General features: G+C 33.9%; 1 protein-coding gene and 1 long non-coding RNA gene across 3 annotated transcripts in view; one reads left to right on the top strand and one right to left on the bottom strand.

Annotated features, from left to right (window-relative positions):
- Nucleotides 1–23564, bottom strand: part of FUT8 (fucosyltransferase 8) — a 349337-nt gene that overhangs the window by 1152 nt on the left and 324621 nt on the right. For both annotated transcript variants that reach the window (XM_081290194.1, XM_081290193.1), the window contains exons 8-10: nt 21706–21952; nt 19746–19922; nt 8653–8803 (exon numbers count right to left, since the gene is read on the bottom strand). In XM_081290194.1, the coding sequence (XP_081146320.1) occupies nt 8653–8803; nt 19746–19922; nt 21706–21952 (575 nt within the window). The remainder of the gene's footprint in view (nt 1–8652; nt 8804–19745; nt 19923–21705; nt 21953–23564) is intronic.
- LOC308646794 overlaps nt 1–23564 on the top strand; it is a 588350-nt gene that overhangs the window by 403595 nt on the left and 161191 nt on the right. The gene's annotated exons all lie outside the window — the stretch shown is intronic.

Raw genomic sequence — 23564 nt, 5'->3', positions numbered from 1 at the left:
AGGTTTCAATCCATTTGCTATCAGTTGATGGTATAAGTCATTCTTCATTTCTGGGCTTATATCTTTTTAAAGAATGTACACAAAAGATTATTACAATTAAGGTGGGGGGAGCTATCTACATATCATGCAAAGTAATTTAAAAATATGAACCAGTTAATTTTAATAAGCATTTATTAAGAGTTACACAGTTATATAGGCTGGGCACTGATTAAAAAAATAAACAAAATGAGTAACCCCAGAGTTTGTGCCTGGAAGAATTTAAGGTTTAGGATTAGGAATACAAATACTTAATATGAATACTGTTGTTCTTTTGCCTTTATTCCCTGTTTTCAATCCCACAAACTTCTCTGCTCAGAACTTTGTTTTGGAACCCTTTTCAATAGATTTTCTGCTCAGAACTTTGTCTTGGAACCCTTTTCAGTAGATTTTCATGTAATAGGTTAATCATCACTTCAACTTTTCAAATCATTACTTCAACTTTTCAAAGCATTCTCAAGTGAGCTAAAATACATCTGCCATTTATGTTCTATAGAGTTTTAAGTGTGTTGTTTATATAATAGCATTCTTGGGATGACATAAACTGAGCTAGCCTTTGAGGAAGATGCCTGACTAATGTAGCTTTAAGGCTGCTTAAAAGACTCCTCTGTCCAAAGAATATATTCATTGTCCACTGAATGTAGATGAAATTCCACACTATGAGCTTCCTTGAGCTTAATACTTGGTGACAGAGTTAAACTATAACTGTGACGTTAAACTATCTTCATACAGGGATAACATTTTAAGGAAGTAATAGACTCAGCATAAAGTAAATGGATTTCAGAAACTTTTCTAAGAATAGGAGATGACAGAAGAGAGAACTATTTTCCTTATACATGTTTATAAATGTATAATTGAGAACTCAGCTTACATCAAATTTTCTTAAATCTGTAGCTATGGCCATCTCAGTTAATTAAATTATTTTGTCCCTATTACCAATACTTTTGCATTTATTTAAAATGGCAATAATAATAATAATAATAATAAATCTGCTTAGTGAACAATTTTAGGACTACTCAGTAGTCTTTAAAACTGTGGCATTCATGAAGATCAAGAAACTGACAGGAGATACTGTATTTTGGGACAGTATTAGAGATTGAACAAAGGGTCTCACATATGTTAGGCAAATGCTCTCCCACTGAGCCACACCCTAGCCTGAGACATTTATTTACAACTGTTAGGGTCAAATGGAATCTGATTAGGTTAATCATCACTTCAACTTTTCAAAGAATCTGAATTTTAAGAACTTTCAAGAGGGGCAATTCTCAAATGCTAGATGTAAGCTGCAAATAAGATTAAGGTTAGAAATATTTTAAATTTTGTAAATATTAAAATATAAGGAATTTAAGTGATATGTTCAAGTTCTTGTGCTAGAATTTCAATTAGATTCAAGACAATTAAAAATCTGCATTCAAGTTGATTTCACTAAGAAACTATTTATTGGGAATGTCTTGATATAATTGGGATAAATGGTAGAATACTAAGACTAATAAATTAAGGATTTGGATTTAGAATTTTTAGACTTAGATTCAGCCAAAGGCATGCATGGAGCAAGCAAAATTATGTGGGAACTATGGAAAGGAAGAAATCAAATACATTAACCAGAGAAATTATAGTTTTTGCTTCATAACAACATTTCAGTGGTCCCACAACACTATATAATTGACATTATCTTAGTTTACATAAGTATACTCTATGAAGTTTGCACAATGACAAAATCACTTAACGACATTTCTCAGAATGTATCCTCATCATTAAGTGACATACAACTGTAATTAAAACAAAGCAGCTATACTAACTGCTAACTACAATAATATCATAGAGGCTAACACTAAGCTTTTGCTGTTAGTATAATCTGATGTAATTCTCTCAGTATCCCCATATAATTCTATCATTTTACCCATTTTACAGATAAGGGAACTTGAGGCATTTGTTCTGGGTCACACTACCCATTAAGTGGAAGATTCAGGTTTGAACCAGGGCAGTTTGTGTATGCTTATAATTGCTATATGTATTTTTTCTTGGAAATCTTTTTTTCCATGTTTATACCATAGCATCCAAATGATATAACGTAAGACCAAGAACAGCCTTTGAAAAACCTGAGTGTCTTCCTTTAAAGTTACCTTCACCTACTCTTCTGTTGTTTCTAATCGGAAATGCAGGACCTTGTATTACTCTTAGGATGACCACAATCTCTACTGCAGCAATAAACCCTACATGGTTTCTCTTCTCCATTCATCAACGTCTTACTTTCATAATTTTTTTCCCTCTCTGTTCCACATCTTTTCCTTGCTTTCTTTTGGCAATTATCCTAATAATTAGTTTGTGTTTTGGTATCAATAGTGTGTTAATCTTGGTGGGTACACATGTTTTCTTAAACCAAAGAAATAATTAATGGTCAAATTTCAGATACAGAGATTTCTGCAAAAACAAGTTGAATGCAGCTACACAAGGAGGTCCTTTATCTTCTTCATAATAATGGCCATAATATTAGCAGCTGAGCTTAATGAGCACTAATTAGATTGCAAGCACTGTTCTGACAGTATATCCCTCCACCAACTCACTGAACTCTCACAACCAAGTGTGAGGAACTACTATTTATTCATATTTTATAGATAGAGAAAACTAAGCCACAGAAAGGAATTTTCCAAAAAATACAAAAGGAGCTAGCAAAGCCAGAGCCACAGTTAAAATTCTTTCTGGTTCTGGCATAAGTGCTCTCAATCACACAAGACACTGCCTTTGAAATAGCACTTAGAAGAACGACTGCCACATAGTAGACACTCAATAAACATCTGCTGAGTGAATATTTATCCATGCTATGCTGAATATTTTTTCAGTAATGGAGATGCAAATCCATGGGTGATATTTCATCCTTAAGGTCCTCATACAATATTCTGAGTAAGTAATGATTGTCTATATCAATCATGGGGCAATTACTGCAAAGCAATAGAAAGATTACTATAGTGTTGATGTTTGCCTTTAATCACCTCTATACTTCCTCTCTGGACTTTACGAACTCAATCATGTAGCAGGTAAATGAAAGCTTACAGCTGATGCCAACACTCAGGTTTGGTACATGCCAGGTTGCATGACGGAGAGAACAGTCTATGGTTTGCAAAGCAATGCCTGGCTACATGTTGTTTTATTCATTCTGGGTTGACATGATACTATATCATTTTTTTCCTTTATGCCAGGTGTATTCAAAATCCTTCCATATTAATATCTAAATACAGCAATAAGAAAAATCAAGTGTTATTATCCCCATTTTACTGATGAAGAAACCAAAGCATAGAGGGGTTGTGATCACATATCGCTCAAAAGACCACGATTCAACTTCAGTCTATCCTTAAGAGTCCGTAGCCAATATGCTCTGTTGGCTTCTATGTGCCCTGCTGAGACTAGTAACTCAACACTTAGCCTACTGCTGCCTACGTTGTCTAGGTCTGGGAGGGATGTTTGTAATAAATTAACTGGGCATTCTTAATTTCATAGTTGATCATGTCTTCCTTGAAACACTTCACTGGTCCACATTCTCTGGTTTTCCTCCCACCTCACTGGCTGCCCTTTTCAGTCTCATTTCTGACCTCTCTTCTCTTCTCAACATTTTGTTGCTCAAGATAAAAATCCTTGGAGTCTTGCTGATGTCCTCTTTCTTTCAGGTGTACTCTTTTTTTTTTTTTTTTAAATTGTTCTTATTAGTTATACATGTTAGTATAATGCATTAATACACCACTAAGCACACAATAGTGGCTAACAGCAAAAATCTAGCCAAAGGATAAAATACAGATATAACTGTATTTTAAAAACCAAACAAGAATAGGGGACAGGAGTCTGTCAGTCTGAATTTTGTTCCTTAATAATAGCCAGCTAAGTTTGCATGAGCCTCCAAAGCTTTCTCAGAGCAGAAGGGACCCTGTTTTTTTAAAATGGACAAGTTTTTTTTTGTTGTTGTTAAAAGCACTGGGTGATGCTGGGAGATCTGTATACTTTTCCTATGCACTACTTAATTTTGCTATGCAAAGAGAGAGGAAGACCAGGGTCTTTCCTGCATTGCAGGAATGGCCAAAATCAATGCAATAAAGGCCACCTAGCACCATTTTCAGCACGGCAAGCTACAGTCCAGGATGAAGCAAGGTGTACTTCTTGTCTCCTGCTCTGGGAGGTAGGTGCAGAGCTCATATTGTGGGCTTTTGTCCTGTGTTGCTCCATGGTACTTTCAACAGTTATTTACTATTGTCGCATGAGTTACACCTTGATGGAAATTTCTATCCAGAACCAAATATCTGGAAAAAAGTTAATGTAGTTCTTGATTTTGTCATCTGGGCCTTCCAAAATCTGATGCAATGTATAATGAGGCCTGTTTTGTGTAGATTTAAAATTAAAGAGGGCTATGAGTGTGCTGTAAAAACTGTCAAGTTTTCAATGGAGGAAAAATAATAATCTTTTTTTTAAAGAAAAATAATAATCTTGTCCTATAGTGATTCTTAAAGACCAAAACTACTGAGCAGCATCACTGCTCATTAAACAACATTAGCTTTAAAAATGTTAAAATCTTTAAAGTGAACATCCAAAACCATTTGGTGAATCAGACTCCAGAGTAATTTTGCCTATCTACAACTAGTACTCTTATTTCTCCATTACAATTTGTTTCAGATTTAAGATAGTTTCATCAATAAGAAAAGTAGATGCTTTGGGGATAGGTATTTTCCAGTAACATAACAAAATTAGCATAATTGGTAGAATAGTTTAGAATGTGACAATGCTGCTTTCAAAATTCACTAGATGCTAATATTGCCTCTAATTATCATATTAAACCCTGAGGACAGTACTCTTCAGTTTATGAGGTTTTGTGGACAAACTTGACTTGGAGAAACAGTTTGGATGATTCAGAAACTAAGAGCAAAAATGGTAACAAAATTAGAGAGTAGAGGCATATTGTTGGATTTTTAAAACTTTTCATTTAAGGAGACAGAAAATTCCCAGACCTCACTTAAGGAGATAAAACAGAAAGATCAAACACTGAGGGGGATGGATCTAAAACCTTATGAGTAATCCTGCTTAAGATGCCATGACACTTAGCCTGTAGGTTTTCAAGAAGCTCATGGTCAAAAAATCAATTCTTTCTTGCTGATAAGTAGTATAAAATTTCTCAAAAGACAGCATATAGGAGATAGAAATTAATATGCTGAATGTTACTGGTTACTCTTTTCATAAAGAATTGCTTACCATATGATAACTGAGTGGGGCCTAAGCATTATTCATGACCACATGAATCACATGTTTCATGCTCCTTTTAAAATGTGAGAGCACATAGTGTAAAATAGAACCATGTATAAAAGATCTGCTAAAGTTAACACCATTGAGTCTAACAGGCAAAGGTATTCCTACAAAACACACACACACACACACACACACACACACACACACACACACACAGTTCTTGGTTCTTTACAAGTGATTAACATTTTTTTGGGGGGGGTAGTACTGGGGGTTGAAACTACAGGCATTCTACCATTGAGCTATATCCCCAGCTCTTTTAATTATTTTTTGTTTTGAGAAAGGTTTTTAAATTGCTCAGGCCTTGAACTTGCAATCCTCCTGCCTCAGCCCTCCAAGTTGCTGGGATTACCGGTGTATGCCACTGCATTTGGCAGTAATACTTTAGCTGTATATAATAACACTTCAGTCCTCTTTTCAGTAAGTTTTAAATAACTTGTTAGCCCTCACAAAACTTTATGAGGTAATTACTACTCTATGTATTATTACTACTACTACTACTACTGTTTTTAAGCCTGAAAACAAAATATCAACAGAGATAGGGTAAGTAATTTGTTTAAGGCTCCTGAGCCACTATGTGATCAAAGCTGAACTTAAATCCAGAGAGTCTGCCTGCAGAACCTATGTTGCCTTGTTCTTGTTCTCTGTCCAGTGAAGTCAGTGACTTGGCATTTTGATCTACTCAGTAACTTTTTCTCATGACCTATTGGTGATGATGAGCCATTTCTGGGGCATTCAAATGATTCCAATTTTAGTTTATGGCGAGGGAACTTCTAAATCCAGTAACCAATTTTGTTATCACTGCAAAAATACTAAATTGTACTAAATAGCTCTATATTTAAAAATATCTGCAAGAAACATTGAGTTGCAAAGAATCAAGGGGGGAAAAAAACCAACCAAACAAAAACTAACCAATCAACCAAACAAACAAAAAACATAAAACACTGAGGTACAAGTAAGTCCAGAGATTTATCATTGAATCTGCAATAATTCCACATTCTTAAATGCTATAGCTGTTAATCATCAAATAAGCTATGTGATAATGGGAGCGATCACATTTGGCAACTTGCCATTTGACATATAAATAAAAGGTACCATCACTGTTAAACTTTTATTCTGAACCCAACATAAAGTATTTTGAAGTATTCAAGTCCATTTGGGGGTACAAAATATTGTTTGAGCTTTGCTTTTGAGCAAATGTGCAGAAATTATTTGGGGCAAACTCTGTCAAGAGTTTTTTGGAGTAATACATATATAAATTTCATTCCTTTGGATACAAAAAATTCTTTCAGCACCAGTTCTTCATATGAATGCTTTTCTGGACTCAAAGTCTGAATGCAATGAGGTTGATATTATGTATAAAGTAGAGCAAAGCAGTATAATTTCTCCTAAAGACCAGACAAATTCTGTCATCATGAAGTGACATCAACATCCTGATTTCTGGGTCAAAGGTACAGTAATGAGAACCAGAAATTCCAAAGGGGGGAGGACAGAAAAAAAGAAAAAGAATCTTCTTTCTTCCAGAATAAGCATAACGGTATTCCTAAGAAGTGCTAGAAGGAAGAAAGCAAAGCATTAAGTTGTAAGTCTTGGAGCCTGTCAACATGTAAGGATGGTAAACAATCAGACATATATATTTGAGTTTTATGTCTAGAACAGTGGTTCTCAATCAAGGCAATTTTGGTCCCTAGGGGACATCTAGTAATGTCTAGAGACATTTTTGGTTGTCACAACTTAGGTTAGGGATGCTACCAACCAAGGCTGCTGTTAAATATCCTACAATGCACAGTATAGCTCCTAAGAACAAAGAATTAACTAACTCCCAGTGCCAGTAGTGCCTAGGTTGAGAAACCCTGGACTAGAAGAACAGACTTCAGGCAGGCCTAAAATCTAGACCTTCAGGGAAAGTGGTACAACTGGAAAAGTGACTCTTGATTCACTCACTCTAACAATAAGCATCAGTTGTGTGTAGAGGTCTTCACTAGCTACAGGAACCTGTGTATCAGGTAGATACATAGCTGGATTCTCAAAAACAGTTGGGAGGGACTAAACAGATACACCCACCTGACTCCTGCCATGAGAAAAGGCAGGGTGCTTCTTAAAGACAGACCCTCACCCCCCATTAAGGAGAAATATCAACAGTGGGTGCCTTCATAGGAACTTGAAGACAAAAGTAAGTTTTTCTCTCTGATGAGGATTGTTGCAATATGACTCCTATTTTGCATAGCTATTCACAAAACAATAGCAATTGTATTCTTATTTCATACTGAAGAAACCTATAACCTTTGCTTGTTTAAGTATTTTTTCCAAAAAATCATATCACCATCCCACTGTGACAATGTGCACTGTTATGTAATAAAAAAACTTGTCATTTCTTTATTCCCTCTGAAATATATTTCCATGGAAATGTCATTTTTATTTTTTCACTTTTCAGCATTTAAACATATATTTATCTTATACTAATTTATATTTTTAAGTAATTATTCTTAGTTGATTCATGTGAATATTTTGATTCTGAATGAGGATAAGACTATATCTTCTATCTCCTTTGAAATCCTCTCTGCACCTAATATAACTATGAGCACAAACAGTCATTTAACAGCTGGTTAAAAGAACTAACCAAAAATATGTGTAAAATGAGAAAGGAGAATAAAATAAAATAAAAACACCAATAAATATTGTTATATTTATATTCTATAGGGTATATAAGGCTGATTGGACCACTCACAAAAACACACACACCAAACTCAAAACCTATAATCATATGAAACAGTTAAACTGAAAGAATGATTATGATATTGTATTTCTTAAATTTAATGTATAGTTTCTTGCTAAGTAGAAATGTAATAGGATCTGAAAAGAAACTACATTTACTCTTTCTTCTTTTCTATAAAGAGACATAATGAGACAAATATAATACAATATAATGAGACAAAATGCTGAGCACTTAAGCCTCTTAGTATCAGTGCACTGATGAGTTGACATGGATAGATTCTAGTTATATATTGAAAGTATACAAAATCAGAAAGTATTAAGTAAGCTTAATTACTTGCTGTTTGTGTTACATGCTATAAACAAGGCAGGTAATTTAAAACTTCCATGGGAGATGTATTCAACCATTGCTTGCAAACAACTAAATATTCAAAGTCCTCAAATAGCTATTTTGTGGAATCTCTTCATTCTTTCACAAAACATATCATTACTAAATATAAGGATAACTGTACCTGAGACATGATAACTAACATTAAAAACACAGACACATAAACAATAATTGTCCTGAACACGATAATGATGAAAAAGTTTTTGGTTATTTAAACATGTCTTACTGCCACCTACCTGGGATGAAAAAGTACACACTAGGAAGTCTGCCTGGGAGAGAAAATGTATATCCAGGATCACACCCCGAAGTGAATTTTCTGTATATCGATTGTGCAGTCCAGCTGACCAAGAAATAGAGTTATCACTAATAAATTCATAATTGGGGTACCTGAAAAAAGAAAGAAATTTATACATGTTTACTGAAATCACAGTATCCTATACAAGGAGGATTGGTCCTTTGATTAAGAACTCTTCTCTTTCTAATAGAGAGGAGAGTTTTAATTAAAACATTCAATGGAATAGTTGGTGAGGCACCTGTGGATCCATTAGTAGGGCAGAATACATTTTGAATGTTCTATATATTAAGTATTATTGGTACATCATATAACACACATACATACACATCAAAATGTCCTTTATCAATTCATGAAAGAGTTGAAAACTAAAGGTTCATTATTGTTTGTAATGAAGGCCCTTCTAAGAGTTTACTCAAGCTGTTTTCATATTTGGTCACTGAATTTTTCCTTTAGACTGTAACTATCATGATAAAATCTCACTTAAATTTTCATTTATGATAATTCAGATTTGAGTGAAAATTTGATATTATAAGCAAATAATGAAAAGAATTAAAAAATAACTATTTAAAATTTTGTGAGAATAAACAGTCTCCTCTAATGCCCATCCTTTTTGAATAAATCTATTTAAGCAATATGGTAATGGAAACCATCCTAATGAATTTATGAAAGCAAATTCCTTGTAGATGTCTACTAAGTAATACATTAGTGGTCTTACTTAAGATAGGGTATGTGTTTAAAAATATTAAAACAGGCTTGTGTTTAAAAAGTCTACCACATGTTCAAATGACTCCACTCCGAATTCGAGTTTTAACTGTACTCTAGTATAGAGTGAATTAGTGTCTTAGTGCATGAGATAGATCTTCAGAATTAAGTTATAAACCTTGTATAGTTGTGTGAAAAGGGTATAGTAAGTGTTCATACATAATTTCTTAAGAATTAATACATTAAGTGATGTGAAGCTCTTAGAAGAGTACCTGACATGTAGTAAATGCTCAATAAATATTGGGGATGGTTATTAAATAGTGTTCTTTACTTATTTAGATCTCTGCTCAATATCACTTCATCAATGAGGAGTTTGGAAGTCCTGGACCTTTTTTTCTGCTTAGTTTTTCTCCATAGCTCTTATTGTCAACTGACATAATATCTGTTTACTATTTGTTTACTGTCTGCATCCATTCATTCCCCACCTCCATCATCTCTAATTGGAATATATGTTCTATAAAAGGAGGCATTTCACTTGTTCTGGTCACTGTATTATTTTCAGCACCTAGAAGAGAATATGGAATATAACAGGAGGATGGAAAAGTATTTCTTCAAAGAATAATAATTCTTATGTTAGAAATAGAAACATCAAGAGTTAGTTTATATGTCTGTCTTCCAAAAAATATTTCCCAAATGTTAGGACCATGACTTATTTTTCTTTACATCAAAGTACCTGGCATTCTGAACAAAGTTGTATGCATAAATACATGAATAGTTGAGTGATACCTTTGTGTGGGACTTTATCTTAATTCCCTAACAGCTGCTTCAGACTTCTCTTCATTTTGTGGCCACCAAGGAGCTCCTCCTCATTGCCTCCTAATATTAATTGTAAAGGCAAAGTGAGCACTGTTTCAGGCTGGTTCTGTGTTCAGATCTATTTGTCTTATTATTTTTGACATTTTGCCCTCCTCAGTTCAGAATCAGGGAAATGAAGAAAATGTCACATTTGTTCTAAAAAGAAAACAACCAGAAATACTTTTAATATGACCCTTGTGGAGCTATATACCCAGGCAGTGGGCAGAAACAGTAATGAATATACATATGAAAATGCTGAAGGAGAAAAGAGGAGGTGAACTGATAGAACCAGTTCAGGTTTTATCCGTGAATAAAGACTACTTTGTCAGCATGGTTTGGGGGTTCAGGGAAACAAAGAAAGGAATAATTCATTTACTGAGAAGTGACACAAACATTAATGGACTTCCTAACTTAAAGGGAACTCTTTAGAATTAAACCAAAAGGACTTTATATATAAAAGATAGCATTATGAAGGATACTAAGAGTAGAAAAAAATAAATAATGGGAGAAGACTTTTCTGCACAAATATGCTACTTGTCTTCAAATATGTCAGCAGAGGGATTTTCCTATCTTGAGGTTTCAGAGATACCTCATGAAATGATTGGTAATGATAAAAATAACTTTTCTTCTTTTTCCACATTATAGAAACTTATTTTTATATCACCCACAAAGGACTAGCCTGGAGTTATAAACTAATATCAAATTTTCTGAAATCTTTCTTTAGACTGAAGGAGATACTATTCTTTGTGATATCTGGTATAGGACTCCTTCAGGACACTTCTTTAACCATGCTGTAATTATTTATTACATGTATGTATTGTCTTTCAGTTAGATATTCTCTAGAAAAAGAAATCATATATTATCTTTTATTTGTCTTTGCATTTGTATTCCCAGTGCCCTGTACTGTATGTATCTTGCATGGAATTCAATAAAATAATAAACAAATATATTACTCATGTAGCTTCTTCATTTCACAGGGCAACCAAACACTTGGCAAAAACTTTTAAACATTTTTCTTGCTTCTATTCATTTCAATGTACTTAACTTTAGAAAAAGCTTGTTCAGAATTTTTGATAAAGAACAAACTAAATAACTGAGTTTTTTTTCCCCCAGTGTTAGGGATTGAACCCAGGGCTTTGTGCATGCTGGGCCAGTACTTTACTAATGAGTTATACCCCCAACCCTACTTGGGAGGTTTTTAAAGGCCGTTTATCTTCCTGTTTTATCTCTATTCCCAATTTCCACAATCTTTGAAAACAATATTGGATAGACAAGCTTAATAGCTCTTATTTCTTTAACTGCCAATGATTCTACAATTTGAACACTCTGGTAGTGAATTATTTAAGAGATATTGCTTGCCACATTAGTAATGAGTGACAACACAGTTACTGGGATGCCTATGCTAAGATCTTGTGTATGAAATCAGTCTGAACCTAGAGAAACATGAGTTTTTTTCCATTGCAGCAAGGAATAACTACACACAGAAGCTATGTGTATAAAGCTAATCTTGACTCCTTTTTTTAAAGGATAAGCTACACAGAAAATGCCTTCACCTTTTACTGTGCAAAGCCTATGCATCATTTAAGTTTAATTCTTCATCTCTGTCCACTCTTGAAACATAGAAGTCTCATTACAATGATTACCTTGGACATAACATCTCTTGCGAGGTTAATTCATGCTTTTGATTTCCTAAAACAATGCAGAGGTTTTGAGATTTGCTTAAGTATCAAACCAACTATGAAAGGTTTAAAGCAGAATTGATTCAGAGTTGAAAAACATTTAAGTAAAAGAATGAAGGAAAGAAATATCTTTTAAATTCCTGAGAATACCTTTGAAATGACTTAAAAATTAAAATGAAAGGATTTTCTAATAGCAAAAAATTATGCATAAAATGTTACCACTACACTTAGAATATGGAAAAAACTGCTGCCTAAACTACCACAGGGAGAGAAGTTATAGTTACAGACTAAAATGAGGAAATTCAAGTTTTACTATTTCTATAGTCCATGTAGATACTGCTAACTGTAATAAAAGAGTTGTTTGGTATAAAAATGTCATGTTGTGGGCTGGGGATGTGGCTCAAGTGGTAGTGCGCTCTCCTGGCATGCGTGAGGCCTAGGTTCGATCCTCAGCACCACATACAAACAAAGATGTTGTGTCCACCGAAAACTAAAAAATAAATATTAAAATTCTCTCTCTCTCTTAAAAAAATGTCATGTTGTGGTACTGGATTAAGGCAATAAAATATCATATCATTTTATTTAAATACTTCAAAGTCTAGAAATATAGCTTAAGGAAATAATAAAATAAATTTTGGCATATTTTGTGTCATTATTTATAAAAGTAAAAACTGAAAATACTCTGTCTAATGTTAGGGAAAGTAGTACCAGTGATCCACACAGTGGATGTTTACAATTCACACTCAGGAAACACAATGACTGAAAGTGAAGGAATGCAAAAAGATATTACATGCAAATGGAAACCAAAAGAAAGCAGCAGCATCTATACTTATAAGAGGCTGTACGTCAAAAACTATAAAAAGAGAAAAAAAATCATTATACATAACAAAAGGGATCAATTCTCAAGAAATTATAACAATTGTAAATATATATGCATATACCACTAGAGAGCCTAAATACACAAAAACAAAAACAAAAAAACAAAAAAGAGGGGACATTACAACTGACACCACAGAAATACAAAGGAGTACAAGAGGTTACTATGAAGAAGCATACCCCACCAAATTGTATAGCCATGAAGAAATGGATGAATTTCTAGAAACATGCCCACCAATACTGAGTCAGGAAGGTATGGAAAATCTAAACAGAACAATAATAAGTAAAGAGATAAAATAAGTTTAAAAAAATCTCTCCTTGGGCTGGGGATGTGGCTCAAGCGGTAGCGCGCTCGCCTGGCATGCGTGCGGCCCGGGTTCGATCCTCAGCACCACATACCAACAAAGATGTTGTGTCCGCCGAGAACTAAAAACAATAAATAAATATTAAAAATTCTCTCTCTCTCTCTCTCTCTCTCTCTCTCTCTCTCTCTCCCCCTCTCTCACTCTCTCTTTAAAAAAAAAAAAATCTCTCCTTTAAAGAACAGCCTGTGACTGGACGGCTTCACTGCTGAATTCTATCAAACATTTAAAGAACTAATACCAACCCATCTCAAACTCCTCCCAAAAGTTGAAGAGGAGAAAATCCTCATTTTCATTGAGGATGAAAAAAAAAATCCTCAACAAAATACTACAAACTGAATTCCATAGCACATTAAAAAGATCATTTATCATGATCAAATGATATTTATCCTAGGAATGCGAGGATAATTTAACATACATAAATCAATAAATGTGATATACTGTACTGACAGAATAAATACCAAAAAAATACATGATTTTCTCAACAGACGCAGATAAAGCATCTTGACAAAATTCAACATTTGTTCATGATAAAAAATAGGATAGAAGAAATATATCTACACATAGATTGATGCTTACCACATCTATTCAACATAATACTAGCTGTATAAGCCAGAGTAATTAGATAAGAAATAGAAGGCATCAATATAAAAAAAGAGTGAAACTATCAGTTTGCTGTTGATATGCGTGCACACACACACATCCTTAAAACTCCACCAAAAATCTCTTAGAAATGATAAATTCAGTGAAGTTTCAGATTACAAAATCTGAATACAAAAAAGGTAGCATTTCTATATACTAGCAACAAACTAACCAACAAAGTAATTAAGAAAATAATCCTATTATAACAGCAACAAATAAAATAAAATACATAGGAGTAAATTTAACCAAGGAGGTAGAAGACCTGTGTATTAAAGACTGTAAAACATTGATGAAGGAAACTGAAGAATACACACACACAAAAAAATGAAACATACAGCCCATGTCCATGAATTGGAAGAATTAACATTGTTAAAATGCTCATACTATTCAAAGTAATTTACAGATTCAATGCAATTTCTATCAGAATTCCAATGTTATTTTTCACAGAGAGAGAAAAAAAAAAACAACCCTACAATTTGTATTGGACCATAAAAGATCCCAAATAACCAAAGAAATCTTGAGCAAAAACTCTACAAAATTGGAAGAATTACACTCCCAGATTCAAAACTATTACAAAGCTATTGTAATCAAAACAGCCTATTGTAATAAAATAGGCTTTGCTTCCTGGTAGTCATGTCCTGGGCTGCTTTTCTCTACCACATCCTTCCACCATGATGTTCTGCTGACCTTGGGCACACAGCAATGGAGTAGGCTGTCCATGGACTGAGACCTCTGAAACCGTGAACCAAATAATCTTCTTCCCCTCTAACAAACAAACAATCCCCTCCACACGCATAAAAAGCCCCTAAACAAGACCCAGCATGTTTCTAGCATAAAACAGACACAATGACCAATCAATGGGACTACAAACCCCAAAATGAATCAAAGTATTTATGGTCGCTTGATTTTCACCAAAGATACCAAGAATATACAATGAGGAAAGGCCAATCTATCAATTAATGTTGTTGGGAAAACTGGATGTCCACATATAGGACTAAAACTTAGTCCTCTAATCTAATAGAATGAAAACAGATCTTTATCTCACATCATATGCAAAAAAAAAAAAAAAAGAAAGAACACTAAAATGGATAAAAGACTTAAAATGTAAGATCAAAAACTTAAAAACCATTAGAATAAAACAAACAAAACCCAGCTCTATGCCATTGATCGGGGCAATTGTTTCTTGGATAGGACTTTAAAAGCATAGGCCACAAAAGCAAAAATATACAAATGGGATTATGTCAAATTTAAATGATTTTGCATAGCAAAAGAAATAATTAACAGAGTGAATTAAGAGACAACCAAGAGATTTGGAAAAATATTTGTAAACCATACATCTGATAAGGGGTTAATCTCCAAAATATAAAATATAAAATAGTGGGAAAATAATCTGATTAAAAGATAGCAATGGGGGCTGAGGTTAGGGATATGTGGATATAGCTCAGTTGAACAGATCTTGCCTGGCATGTATAAGGTCCTGGGTTTAATCCTCAGGACCACATTAAAAAAAGAAAAAAGAAAAAAAGTAAAAAGTCTGAGGATCTAAACAGACATTTCTTAAAATAAGTGGTGCAAATGGCTCTGATCATCAGAAAAATGCAAACTAAAATCATAATGAGATATCACTTCACACCTAGAAGGATGATTATAACCAAGAAAATAAAGGATAACAAGTGCTGTCAAGGATATGGAGAACATTTCAGCATTATTTACAGTAGCTAAGATATGAAAGCAACTTAAATGTTCATCAGTAATGTGATACATACACACACACACAGAGACACACACACACACACAGACACACACATAGTATTATGAAATACTATGTAACCTTAAAAAAGGAGAAATTCTGTCATTTGTGACAACATGAATGAAACTGGAGGGCATTATGCTAAGTAAAATAAGCTAGGCACAGAAAGACAAATACTATATGATCTTACCTATATGTGGAATCTAAAAGGTTGATCTCACATAAACAAGAGAGTAGAAAGGTGGATACCAGAAGTTGGAGAGGTGGGGTGGGGATATGGGAGAAGTGGAAAAATGGAAAAAGGAGATACACTGACAAAAGGGTACAAAGTCTCTCTTAGATTGGAGGATTAAGTTATAGGGTTCTATGGCACTATATGGTGATCACAGTTAATGATAATGTATGGAATCTTTAAAAATTGCTAAAAGAACACCTTTAACATTCTCATCATAAAAAATTTGGTAAGCGGTGAGATTATGGATATTAATTATTTGACAACAGTGAGTAAGCAGACCAAAACATTATATTATAACCCATAAACATATATAATTGTCTATTCAAAATAAATAAACAAAAAAATAAATAACCTTTTTAGTGACCTTAAAAGTAGGTCCAATTTAATATCAGATGCAAAAAAGGGATCCAAAATTACATAAGATATGAACAACTATTTAAAAATATGACTATATAAAGGAATATGTCAATATTTAAATAGTTATTGCCAGTGAATAGTGGGACTATGGGTAGTTTCCTTGGCTTTGTATTTACCAACTTCCATATTTTCTCATGAACATGAATTATTTTGCTAATCAAGGAAAAAGGCTCATGATACATTCAAGAATAAGTGAAAGAGTAGCAAGATTAATATCCCTTTCTTCAACCAAGCTACAAATTTCATATGGTGTTTTAAAATGAGAAAACATGGTGAACTGTTTCTAATTTGTTCTTTCTTTCTTTTTTATTTATGTATGACAGAATGCATTACAATTCTTATTACATATAGAGCACAATTTTTCATATCTCTGGTTGTATACATAGTATATTTACACCAATTCATGTCCTTATACCTGTACTTTAGATAATAATGATCATTACATTCCACCATCATTAATTACCCCATGCCTCCTCCCATCCCCTCCAACCCCTCTGCCCTATCTAGAATTCATCTATTCCTCCCATGCTCCCTCTTCCTACCTCACTATGAATCAGCCTCCTTATATCAAAGAAAACTTTCAGCATTTGGTTTTTTGGGATTGGCTAACTTCACTTAACATTATTTCTCTAACTCCATCCATTTACCTGTAAATGCCATGATTTCATTCTCATTTATTACTGAGTAATAGTCCAATGTGCCACATTTATTTTTATCCATTCATCTATTGAAGGGCACCTAGGTTGCTTCCACAGTTTAGCTATTGTGAATTGTGCTGCTATAAGCACTGATGTAGCTGTATCCCTGTAGTATGCTGTTTTTAAGTTATTTGAGTATAGACGGAGGAGAGGGACAGCTGGGCCAAATGGTGGCTCCATTCCCAATTTTCCAAGAAATCTCCATACTGCTTTCCATATTGGCTGCACGAATTTGCAGTCCCACCAGCAGTGTATGAGTATATCTTTTCCCCTGCATCCTCGCCAACACTTATTGTTGTTTGTATGCATAACAGCTGCCATTCTGACTGGAGTGAGATGAAATCTTACAATGGTTTTGATTTGCATTTCTCTTTGCTAGTGACGATGAACATTTTTTCATGTTATTTGTTGACTGACTGTACATCATCTTCTGAGAAGTGTATATATGCTCGAAACGATGGAGCATCTACATTCATCAAACAAACTCTTCTCAAGTTCAAGAGTCAAATAGACCACAACACAATAATTTTGGGTGACTTTAATATAACTCTTTCATCATCAGATAGATCCTCCAAACAAAAGCTGAACATAGAAACTATAGAACTCAATAATGCAATCAATAACTTAGACTCAACTGACATATATAGAATATTCCAATCTTCAATAAGAGAATATACTTTCTTCTCAGCAGCACATGGATCCTTCTAATTTGTTTCTAACACATCTGAACATTAACTTGAAAAACAATTTGTATTGTGTTTTGTGCCCAAATGTGTATTTAATCTGTAAATCTTATATTAATCCATTCTTATACTTGGCTGATGAATTTCTTGGTCCTTTATGTGTATACACAAGGACTTGGAGTACTACCTTATTCTGACTTTGCTTCTTTTCCCCTCCCATTTGTTACAGAAAAAAGGTACTAAGAAATATGTTAAATAGCCAAATGGTTCAAGTAATTCATTCTTTCATTGCTAATAAAATGTTTTTGAACTGATGAGATCAAAATAAACACAGTTCAGTTTGTACTAGGCACATACTAGGACAGGCCTTATGAATAAAGTATATATAATCTAGTGAGGAAGGCAGAAGTAAATAAGTGCTATGCACTATAATAGAAGAATGTGCAGAGAAAGGACATAACTCAGTCAAATAATCAGGGATGATTTCTGGAGGAGATGGTATTATAGCAAAAGATAGACCACAATTTTATTTTACCCTGTTCCCTACTTGTGTATGTGTGTATTCTTATTCATTTTTCTTTTTTTCTTTTATTTGTTTTTTTTAGTTATTCATGACAGCAGAATGTATTTTGACATATCATACATGCATAGAGTATAACTTCCCATTCTTGTGGTTGTATATGATGTGGAGTTACACTAGTCATGTATTCATATATGAACATAGGAAAGTTATGCCCATTCATTCTACTGTCTTTCCCATTTTCTGGTATATAATTAATACAGCATTTATTTATGGATAGTAAATAATGGCCAATCCCAGGTTGACCCAGATCCTATGATAGGAAATTTCTAATCAGAATCAGTCTACTAGTTTTCATAAAACCCTCTGTTAATCCTATATTATTATTATTGTTGTTGCTATTATTATTGGTACTAGGGAATAAACACAAGGGTACTTAACCATTGAGCCACATCCCCAGCCCTCTTATTATTCATTTTTAATTTTGAGTCAGGGTCTCCCTAAGTTGCTTACATCCTCGTTAAATTGTTAAGGCTGGCTTTATACCCATGATCCTCCTACTTTAGCTTCCTAAGTCACTGACATTACAGGTATGTGCCACTGCTCCTGGATAATCCTATAGTATTATTAATAACAGTGATTTTTTCCTTCATTCGATTAGGAATTCCTTAAGAGGAGGGAGTACCTTGATTATCATTACATCCCTACACCTAGCACAGTGCCTAAAATATCAATACATAATAGAAGAATTTATTTATCCACTTAAAAAAATCATTCTTTGGTTCTTTACCTTTCTTTAGTGTAACTTTCAAATTTAAGACATTTAAAACAACAAAGACTCTCTCTCTCTATATATACACATATATTCAGTTGCCTGTAATTGTTAGTGTAGACAATGAATAACAAGATCAAAGTGGCAAGTACCAGGTGTGTTTTATTACTAGCAATTCTATAAAATTGATAAATATTATGTTTATTTTTCCCCCAAATTCACATGTTTCAGTTTCTAATTGGTACTTAGCCTTTGGGAGGTAATGAGAGTAAGATGAGTTCAAGAGGCTGGGACCATCACGACAGGATCAACATCTTTATAAGACAGGCACTTGAGTGCCTGCTCTCTTTGGCACACACACAAAAAGAGATCAAGCGAGGACACAGTGAGATGGTGGCTGCCTACAAGCCAAGAGAGAATCTTCAGAATGAAAATCTACCTTACTGATCATAGACTTCTCGGCCTCCAGAACTATGAGAAATAAATTTCTGTCATTTAAACCACTTAGTTTATGGGTATTTTATTATGGAAGCTTGAGAAAACTGATATAGATTTTAGTACCAAGAAGGGGGTGATTGTGTTTAATGGTGATAGTGATGACTGCTCGAAATGTGTAATCAGCAGTCTATTTCATTTTGGATTTCTTATTTCAAGGCATCAGATATGGCTAATAAAGTATGCTTTGATTAAATTAAGAGTTAAGCAAGTACACAGTCATTTGAATTTTAAAACCCCAATAATTAATAATAATATTAGAACAAGAATCACAAGTGATGGGAATTAAAGATTCTTCTCAAAAAAAGAGACAATGTCACTCTAGAACTCCTAGTTGGTCTAACTTACTTTGTTTTTGCCTCGTTTAATAAAGAAGGATCATCCGTAGCCAAATATACTCTTTTTTTATCCACTTGCATTCTGCGTGCGAGAAGCTGAAAATGTTCTTCAACATGCACCATGTACTCCTCAATGGGATGGAAGGCTGCTTCTGTTCCCACTTTGTCTGTGCGTCTGACATGGACTCTGGGGGAGAAATTCACATTCTGCTGATAATGTATTGATTCACTTGTTGCTTTTGGTGTACTCAATTTATATAATTTATAATGGCATTGTAACAATTTAAACTGATTTTTATTTATTTTCATAATTAGAAAAAACAAATATTAAAAAAACTCTCACATGTTTTAATATATTTGCATGGTAAACAGTATAAGAGAAATTAGAAAATAAGTAAAGTTTTTGAAGAATACTTTATTATAGAGAAAGTAGTTGGTATATCAGGAATAACTGAAAGATTTCAGAGTTACACTTCACATTAGGCAGCAACATACTCACCAGCTATCCAGGAAAAAACAAAACAAAAAAACCAAAGAATTTAAATCTTAGGGTTTTTGAGACTAAAATGATGAAGAGTCACAGTTGTTATTACAGAATATTAAAGATAGTGCTTGTCACATTCTGAAGCCATTTTTTTATTTTCTTCATTTAATCTTGTATTATAACTGCCAGTTTATAGAATTTAAAGTTGTCTAAGGAAAAAACAGACTACATGGTCTTTTCCTGTAGAAAGTGGCAGGAAAACTTTTTAAGGATTTTTAAATATTTTAGTTCCATGGAGTCATTCCAGCCCTTTTGTTGTGTTTCTAATGTGTTTCTTTTCTGTTTTTCACTTATCAAATGTGAGCAGATACAGATCTCATCCATACCACTTATAAAAAGGCCTAAAACAGTAAAATTGGCTATACATATTTATATCAATCTGCACTGAATAATACACTGATTTCCATAGTCTTCTATCTTAGTGCTTCCAAAGTAATTTTAGTGGAAATAAGAATAACAATCATATTTTGTTTTCATAATTAAGGCTCCTTAAATCTGCCCTCTAGAGCCACCCATTGATAAATCACTATCCCCATGTAGAAGAAGGAAAATGGTAGATTTGTTTCCCTGAAGTTGCAGTCTTGGGCATGCCTCAGGCCAAGCCAAAGGCCAACTCTATTATGGGGTGTGGAGATTTGTTTCACTGATGTTACTCTGCCATCTTTATGACTTTCCATTCTTTTCTTTGCATGCCAGGTTATAGTCCAGATGTGGATAGGATCACAGAAACATCTATTCTGTCATCTTTTCCTTCCCACATTCTTATTTATTATTATTATTATTATTCTAATTAGTTATACATGATAATAGAATGTACTTTAACACATCATACATAAATGGAGTATAACTTCTCATTGTTCTGGTTGTACATGATGTAGAATCACACTGGTCGTAAAGTTATATGTGCACACAGGGTAATAGTGTCCAATTGATTCTACTATTCTTCCCTCAATGCTTCTCTTAGGAAATTGGAATTGTTCAGTGTACTCTATAGAGATGATGTTAATGATTCCACTGATTTTTAATAAAAAGTTTCATGAGATGAAACACTATCTAATAATATTATGATTTCACTACGTATCTTCTTTTATGCTAACATTTTGAATAGGGGTTAATAATTTCTCTATAAAAGCTAAAACATGAAGGAAGATGTGAAGTGGGAAATATGAAAATAAAAACAGAGATCTTTAATATTAAGAGTGGAAAAAAGAGAAGCGTTATAAAGCACTACTAAGCAATTTTTACTAATGTTCTAAGTGAACAAAGGAAGAATATTCTCCCTGTGCCCTAACATGAACTGTGAAACCTGTTTTTGGTGGGGCAATGAAAACTAAACTCTGAATTGTAAAGGTCAAAGTAGAAGGTAAAAATATTATGTATCACTATTATATATCACTGTTTGAGGGGAAAAAAATCAGATTCTTACCCAATAACTGGATGTTTGAAGCCAAGCTTCTTGGTGGCCTCTTCTATTTCCTTTTCCAACCAAGGTTGTGGGCGGATCAAATATTTGACAAATTGAGACACCCACCACACTGCAGGATCACCATGGACTCTTAGGAGTCGATCTGCAAGGTCTTCTGGTACAGCCAAGGGTAAATAAGGAGGACGTGGATGAAGACTGTCTACAATGGGGAGCTCCACCACTTGAACAACTCTGTCCTTCACTTCACCTGATAGAATATCAAAACATATCATCACCACACTATATTCCTCATTTATCTACCCTACTACAATAACTCACATGGGGTACTTTCATTTTCATAGCAACGCTCAAGAAGAATTATAGTTTTCAGTTATGAGGAGATTAAATAACTTACCTAAGGTCCCCTAACAAAAGGGACAGAGAGAAATTTCACACATAGGTTGGTCTGCTTCTTAAGTACATGACCTTTTCTGAAAATTTCTAGCATGCTATCATATTATTACCTCAAACCCCAGGTAAGAATGGTATCAGCACTCTAAGTAAGATATCTGGTATTCTAGATATCAGAGAATGGACACAGCCAACTGTCAAAGTTCTGTTTTTCTGTTACAGTTATTTTTTAATTAGAGTTACTCAAAACTTCCAGCTTGTCATTATAGCAAATGGCTCTTGCATGACTTTCATGACAGAGCACTCTGGGAATATCTAAAGATTATAATGATAAACCAGTGTTAGCTTCAGTGTGGCCTTGGCCAGGGAGATTGCTGCCTAGGGCTTTACAATGTACTATGTCAATAGAAGAAGGGAGAAGGGTCCCCTTGTTTGTCTATAAGTAGGGTCTCTGGAGGAATCCAGAGCTTTAGTGGCAAATAGAAGCTTTCAATTTAATGTTCAGATGTGTTAGAAACAAATTAGAAGGATCCATGCTGCTGAGAAGAAAGTATATTCATTCTCTCGTTGAAGGTTGGAATTATATATGTGAGTTGAGTCTAAGTTATTGATTATATTATTGAGTTCAATAGTTTCTTTGTTCTGCTTTTGTTTGGAATATCTATCTAATGATGAAAGAGGGGTGTTAAAGTCACCCAAAATTATTGTATTGTGGTCTATTTGACTCTTGAACTTGAGAAGAGTTTGTTTGATGAATGTAGAATGTAGAGAAAAAAATTAGATAATTTTAAAGTCTTTATTTCTTGGCCAAAATAGACCTATGACAATAACAATCTGTGTTGCTTGTTTACCTGGATATTAAGTTAAAGTTAAAACAGTTTGGATGCTAATTTTCATATACAATGATTACTCTTAAATCTGTTTTCTATACATCATCACTTACAATAGTTTGAATCTGGAATGTTCCCCAAAGACTCATGTGTTGAAAGCTCAGTCCCAATACATGCAATGTTCAGAGGTGATTTTTTGGGGGAAGTGATTGGATCATGAGGGTGCTAACCTTGTGAACAAATTAACCCCTTGATAGAGTCATGGCTGAATGGATAACTGGAGGTAATAGAAAGTTAGGAGGTAGGATCTAGAGGAAGAGTCCTTATGGGCATGCCCTTTGGGACTGTATCTTGTCTTCTGCTTTTCTTTCCTTTCCCTTTGTCTCTGTCTCTCTCTGTTTACTGGCTGCCATGAGATGAGCAGCAGCTTTCCTCCACCATGTGCTTCTATCACGATGTTTCTATCTTTTCTAGAAATTTTGACATAGCAAAACAAAGCTAATACATAACTGTTATTGCTGTTCTATCAAATTTATAATGTAATGATAAGAATAAACCACAATGTAATAGCCAGAACCCCTATGGTTTACATATTAAAGACCTATAATCCCAAGTACTTGAGAGGCTGAGTCAGGAAGA

Source organism: Spermophilus citellus (assembly GCF_964194105.1).
Source record: "Spermophilus citellus genome assembly, chromosome: 4".
NCBI classification, from domain to species: Eukaryota; Metazoa; Chordata; class Mammalia; order Rodentia; family Sciuridae; genus Spermophilus; species Spermophilus citellus.
This window is presented reverse-complemented; position numbering and strand designations above follow the sequence as displayed.